The 7,500-nt window shown below is 48.2% G+C and overlaps 1 protein-coding gene across 1 annotated transcript in view; it reads right to left on the reverse strand.

The window, feature by feature from the left end:
• Window positions 1-2,679: 2,679 nt before the first annotated feature.
• tmem230b (transmembrane protein 230b) overlaps window positions 2,680-7,500 on the reverse strand; it is an 11,113-nt gene continuing 6,292 nt past the window's right edge. Inside the window, exon 4 of the mRNA XM_076270542.1 lies at window positions 2,680-3,851. Within this exon, the coding sequence (XP_076126657.1) occupies window positions 3,714-3,851 (138 nt within the window). The 3' untranslated portion in view covers window positions 2,680-3,713. The remainder of the gene's footprint in view (window positions 3,852-7,500) is intronic.

A 7,500-nucleotide genomic window follows, 5' to 3' on the forward strand; every position in this document is an offset into this window, starting at 1 on the left:
AGCTGCAACTCCTGGTGAAGGTTTAAGGCCAGAGCTCCTTAAGGCCGCAGCATTAACAGGTGTCGGAAGAGACCGCAGTTAAGGCCTACAATTAGGTCAGTGAGTCATGTTAGTGCGCAGCGCGAGACCTCTTCCAGCAGCCCGGGAGACACTGGCAGGTGACCAGGCAACAGCAGGTCCCGCAGACTCCGGATACATGTTGAGCGTGACATGTGCACGTAAATACCGTCTGCGCACTGTTCAAACGAGTCTTAACATCAAAGCGTGATAAGAGAAGAAGAAAGCCAAATGAACACATCGCGGATTAACAGTCTATAGCAGCCTGCTGCTGCGCGTCTCTAACGGAAGAGTACTTTACGGGCTCAGGGCTCGTATTGTTCTCAGAGCAAAACAAGGGGGTAGGGAGGGAGCGTGCAGGCTGCCTCATGTAAACTGACCAGGCACACCTGCCACGTTCTTTGGCGTTCACCTAGACTAATACGCTTATTTGATTAGCGTGCTGCGAAGAGTGTGATAGTATAATTCACGCAGTCCAAGCCAAACTGTAACTAACAGTAAATCAAGATACACTCAGATTCATCCATGATTATGGTTACGCAGTGTTTTTAAACAAAGGTCTCCCACGACTGGAAAGCGAGACTATGTGTACATGTGCGTGTGCGTGTGTGTGTGCACATGAAGGAGCGTCTTACCCAGACTAGGCACTTCGCAGCGTCAAAAGAATGAGGTTGTTAGTCCATCGATGAAAGGCCTTCCCGTGGTCTTGAATATGTATTTAATGTAATGAACCTCTGTAAAATCGTTATTGATTTATTTAAGTTAGAATACATCCAGTTAAATAGACTTCAGAGTTTTCTCAGACGTCTTCCAGTTCAGTGAGCTAACAGCTCATTATGTAAAATATTCTTGAAGGGAGGTCAAAATAAATTGCATTCAATAACCAGTCAAGGTCCGAGTTAGTCTCCCTTCGGTGAGATGAAGTCTTCTGAACAGGTGCTCCGCGTGCAGCGGGGGCGGAAATTGGAACATGTGGGGAGGCTGGTGATATCCCTCAGGGCTCGAGCTAGATGCACGGACCTTCCGTCCCGGGGCAGTCCACTATCCTGGATCACACCGCGAGTTTGCCTGCCTCTAGGGGTATTTAAATCTCTCTCCTGGGCGCAGTCCAGTAAAAACACTTTCCAGTCGAAAACAAGTATCGCTAAAAGTCGAACTTGGGTACCGTTCTCCAGTTGCTCTTGCTCAACCTGAGTCCTAGTAGGATTTCCCCCGTTCGAAGTTAAAACGTAGCGCTAACGCCTCAAATTCCCAACACTTGTCGGCAGACTTCCTCTAAAAGGAATGCAGCGTTTACAAATAGTAGTTAAAGTGTAGGCAGATGAAGCGAGAATGCAGCTTATGAGTTGTACGGAGAGTGCACTTTCTCCCGCTGCTGTCGACGGGTCTGCCTTGCTCTTCCACTCCCGTCCCCTTTCTCTCGCGGTCGCAGCGCGTCCTCTTCTCCCGCAGACAATGCGCACAATGCTCGCGCCTCCTCCCCCTCCCTCGGCACACACACCACGCGTTACCCTGTCCCCAGATTGAAAAATTACACTACCGTTGCCTTCCCATTTGTCTGACCTCGTGACGTTTCCCCCCCTAGTCTGACCCTAACGGAGTGACCTAAAGGTCCGAGCGTATTGTCTTCAAATGCCGCTGAGAATTCCAGTCATCGTCTGCACCTACTATTGTCCCCAATTGAATAAATTATCTACGGCTCTGTATGAATTGTGGAAAATACCTACATATGTTTGGTAAGGATACGCAGCTTTGAACTTTAAAGTGCTGCTTCGCAAAATACTTTCTTTAATTCGTTTTTCTAGTGCCTGCATGCCCTTTAACTGTGATTACATTTACGATATTACAATGAAAAACAGAAACTTCAATTCAATCAAAGTAGCGTTCATATTCACCATGACATAAAATAACATATAAACCTCTCAAAACATCTACTGTGGAAAACTAAGGAAAAGTAAAAACCAAGGACGGCTTTCACTCTAAACTTTTTGTAAAGATATTAATTCACAAAATCTTTACTCCACACGAGGGCGCGCGTTGACGGAAGGCGTTGGGAACTCGCACAAAAGGCCATCGTATAACCTGCTCAGTAGTTCACTTTTGTGTTTGAACAAAAGTTGACAAAAGTCTGAGCTCGGAACCCTGCGGTGGGCCGCGGGCGACACACGGATTCACCAGATTCCATTTCGAGCCAACTCCAGCTTAGTTCGCCATTTAGGGATTTAAAGACAGCTGGCTTTATGGTGCAAACCAGGATGGGTGCTGGTATCCAGTCTGCATATGGGGCTAAGACTTTTCTACCAACACGCTTTAAAGGGTGCTAAGTCTGATTTAAATAAGAACCCAAGAGAAAAAAAAGAATCAATCAAACACACAAACTTGAAACTGTGCCAACTGTGTCAGATTACTACTTCAAACTGTCCGAGAGAGGTTAACCTGTTCTTGAACCTTTCTCAGCTTTAAAGACATTGGTCTGATAAAACAGCAAACAGATCCTGACACACACACATTCTGTCTGAGAGAGGTTGACTTATTCTTGAACCTTTCTCAACTTTAAAGACAATGGTCTGATAAAACAGCAAACGGATCCTGACACACACAGATTCAATGAGACCAGCAGAATGAATGCTGCGTGCAGTGTTGTAGCACATTCCACTTTATTGTTTGAACATGAGGCTGTACAGTAGAGTTGTGCGGGGGGCTACGCTACGCTACGCTAGCCCCTTCATTACTCCCCGGCTGATCTGATCCGACACAAACACGGAGCACACTGATTAAACGTTAGCCTGTGGGAAGCCTCTAACACAACTGAATTACAGATGCAATCCCACAAATCCAAACAAACAAATGAAGACAAAGGAATCCAGAGCTGGACAATTAGGAGAGGAGTGGGCATGGGAGTGGGCATGGGAGTGGGCATGGGAGTTGGGCATGGGAGTTGGGCATGGGAGTGGGCATGGGAGTGGGCATGGGTGCGGGTGCTTTCCAGTGATGAGGGCGTGCCGGCGAGTTTAATGCCCTGGGCATGCCATGCCTGCTGCCCGCATGTAGGGGACGGCATGCGGAGATGAAAGCCTTCATGCTTAATCGCTTCAGATGGACGCCATCCCTCTGGAACTCAGCAGACTGAGCCACTGGCTGGGTGCTGGCTGGGTGCTGGCTGAGGATCGGCTGGACACTGGTTGTACACTAGCTGGGTGCAGGTCCACCTCTACTGGAGTTCATAACTGAGGACGGGGTGTGTGTGTGTGTGTGTGTGTGTGCATGTGTGCGTGTGTGCGTGCGTGTGTGCGTGCGTGTGTGCGTGTGTGTGTGTGGGGGGGGGGGGTTTATTGCTAAGGGGGTCCATCATAATCTCACTCCTTGATTAGAGTCAGGGATGGCAGCACAGATTGGGAGGAGGAATGTTTTCACAAGTTTGAAATGAAAGCAGCTGTTCTCTACATGACTCCGCCTTGTTTGGCCAAACTAGACTACCATCAAATCAATTATTACACAATCTGGTGCATAAAATAGAATGAAATATAATTCTCATTTCACAGTCAATTCTCTCAGAGCATTTACATATTTCACATCTTAAACCCGGCACAGAAACAACCCCAAATGTCTGGCGACAGAGGAGTTCCCCTCAGGACTGTCTGGTTGCCGTACCAACGTCAGTCAAAGTCAGGAATGTCATCATAGGAGTAACCACGGTAACCTCGGAAGGCATAGTAGGCAATCCGCAGATGATAAAATCCAGGAAGGAACACCAGGATTCCGATGATTAGGACGGGAATGGTGCGATCCTGATGCTAGATGAGATAGATGGAGAAAGAGAGAGATAGAAAGAGATAGAAAGAGAGAGAGAGATGGAGAGAGAGATAGAGAGACATGGAGGGGAAAAGAAAAAATATGTTAAATGCTCCGTATAATGACTATCTAGAGAAGATCTGCCCAGACCACCACCTCAAATGGTGGTGCACACACACACACACACACACTATTCTTCACATGCAAACACACCAACACTCTTAACACACCGCTGCCCTAAACACACTCCACACACACACCATCACTCTAAACACACTTCACACACCATCACTATACACACACATAGCCACACTTCATACACACACCACTATCCTAAACACACTTCACACACCATCACTATACACACACATAGCCACACTTAATACACACACCACTATCCTAAACACACTTCACACACACACTACTATCCTAAACACACTTCACACACACACACACACACACACACACACACACTATCCTAAACACACTTCACACACACACCACTATAATAAACACACTTCACACACACACACACACATACACATACACATACACACACCACTATCCTAAACACACTTCATACACACACCACTATCCTAAACACACTTCACACACACACACACACACACACACACACACACACACACACACACACTATCCTAAACACACTTCACACACACACCACTATCCTAAGCACACTTCACACACACACATACACACACCACTATCCTAAACACACTTCACACACACACACACACACACACACACACACACACACACACACACACACACACACTATCCTAAACACACTTCACACACACACCACTATCCTAAGCACACTTCACACACACACACCATCAGAGGTGGAAAGTAACTAATTACATTTACTCACGTTACTGTATTGAGTAGTTTTTTTTGTGTATTTTGTATTTTTTAAGTAGTTTTTAAAATTGTTACTTTTATTTTTACTTGATTACGTTTTGAGTGAAGTATTGTACTTCGCTACATCACAAATCCCATCCGTTACTGAGTAAAACAAAAAAAAAGTTAAGACGACTTGACGAGAAAATTGCGCCCGGAACCACTACAATGATCAGCATGTAGCCTACCATAGGGCATGAATCAAGCTGGGGCCCGGAACCACTACAATGATCAGCATGTAGCCTACCATAGGGCATGAATCAAGCTGGGGCCCGGAACCACTACAATGATCAGCATGTAGCCTACCATAGGGCATGAATCAAGCTGGGGCCCGGAACCACTACAATGATCAGCATGTAGCCTACCATAGGGCATGAATCAAGCTGGGGCCCGGAACCACTACAATGATCAGCATGTAGCCTACCATAGGGCATGAATCAAGCTGGGGCCCGGAACCACTACAATGATCAGCATGTAGCCTACCATAGGGCATGAATCAAGCTGGGGCCTGGAACCACTACAATGATCAGCATGTAGCCTACCATAGGGCATGAATCAAGCTGGGGCCCGGAACCACTACAATGATCAGCATGTAGCCTACCATAGGGCATGAATCAAGCTGGGGCCCGGAACCACTACAATGATCAGCATGTAGCCTACCATAGGGCATGAATCAAGCTGGGGCCCGGAACCACTACAATGATCAGCATGTAGCCTACCATAGGGCATGAATCAAGCTGGGGCCCGGAACCACTACAATGATCAGCATGTAGCCTACCATAGGGCATGAATCAAGCTGGGGCCCGGAACCACTACAATGATCAGCATGTAGCCTACCATAGGGCATGAATCAAGCTGGGGCCCGGAACCACTACAATGATCAGCATGTAGCCTACCATAGGGCATGAATCAAGCTGGGGCCCGGAACCACTACAATGATCAGCATGTAGCCTACCATAGGGCATGAATCAAGCTGGGGCCCGGAACCACTACAATGATCAGCATGTAGCCTACCATAGGGCATGAATCAAGCTGGGGCCCGGAACCACTACAATGATCAGCATGTAGCCTACCATAGGGCATGAATCAAGCTGGGGCCCGGAACCACTACAATGATCAGCATGTAGCCTACCATAGGGCATGAATCAAGCTGGGGCCCGGAACCACTACAATGATCAGCATGTAGCCTACCATAGGGCATGAATCAAGCTGGGGCCTGGAACCACTACAATGATCAGCATGTAGCCTACCATAGGGCATGAATCAAGCTGGGGCCCGGAACCACTACAATGATCAGCATGTAGCCTACCATAGGGCATGAATCAAGCTGGGGCCTGGAACCACTACAATGATCAGCATGTAGCCTACCATAGGGCATGAATCAAGCTGGGGCCCGGAACCACTACAATGATCAGCATGTAGCCTACCATAGGGCATGAATCAAGCTGGGGCCCGGAACCACTACAATGATCAGCATGTAGCCTACCATAGGGCATGAATCAAGCTGGGGCCCGGAACCACTACAATGATCAGCATGTAGCCTACCATAGGGCATGAATCAAGCTGGGGCCCGGAACCACTACAATGATCAGCATGTAGCCTACCATAGGGCATGAATCAAGCTGGGGCCTGGAACCACTACAATGATCAGCATGTAGCCTACCATAGGGCATGAATCAAGCTGGGGCCCGGAACCACTACAATGATCAGCATGTAGCCTACCATAGGGCATGAATCAAGCTGGGGCCTGGAACCACTACAATGATCAGCATGTAGCCTACCATAGGGCATGAATCAAGCTGGGGCCCGGAACCACTACAATGATCAGCATGTAGCCTACCATAGGGCATGAATCAAGCTGGGGCCCGGAACCACTACAATGATCAGCATGTAGCCTACCATAGGGCATGAATCAAGCTGGGGCCCGGAACCACTACAATGATCAGCATGTAGCCTACCATAGGGCATGAATCAAGCTGGGGCCCGGAACCACTACAATGATCAGCATGTAGCCTACCATAGGGCATGAATCAAGCTGGGGCCCGGAACCACTACAATGATCAGCATGTAGCCTACCATAGGGCATGAATCAAGCTGGGGCCCGGAACCACTACAATGATCAGCATGTAGCCTACCATAGGGCATGAATCAAGCTGGGGCCCGGAACCACTACAATGATCAGCATGTAGCCTACCATAGGGCATGAATCAAGCTGGGGCCCGGAACCACTACAATGATCAGCATGTAGCCTACCATAGGGCATGAATCAAGCTGGGGCCCGGAACCACTACAATGATCAGCATGTAGCCTACCATAGGGCATGAATCAAGCTGGGGCCTGGAACCACTACAATGATCAGCATGTAGCCTACCATAGGGCATGAATCAAGCTGGGGCCCGGAACCACTACAATGATCAGCATGTAGCCTACCATAGGGCATGAATCAAGCTGGGGCCCGGAACCACTACAATGATCAGCATGTAGCCTACCATAGGGCATGAATCAAGCTGGGGCCCGGAACCACTACAATGATCAGCATGTAGCCTACCATAGGGCATGAATCAAGCTGGGGCCCGGAACCACTACAATGATCAGCATGTAGCCTACCATAGGGCATGAATCAAGCTGGGGCCCGGAACCACTACAATGATCAGCATGTAGCCTACCATAGGGCATGAATCAAGCTGGGGCCCGGAACCACTACAATGATCAGCATGTAGCCTACCATAG

Source organism: Alosa pseudoharengus, unplaced genomic scaffold (assembly GCF_046254945.1).
Source record: "Alosa pseudoharengus isolate Yale_2024_CS ecotype anadromous, Long Island Sound unplaced genomic scaffold, YU_APseudo_1.1 YU_APseudo_1.1_scf_6, whole genome shotgun sequence".
In the NCBI taxonomy this organism is placed as follows: Eukaryota; Metazoa; Chordata; class Actinopteri; order Clupeiformes; family Clupeidae; genus Alosa; species Alosa pseudoharengus.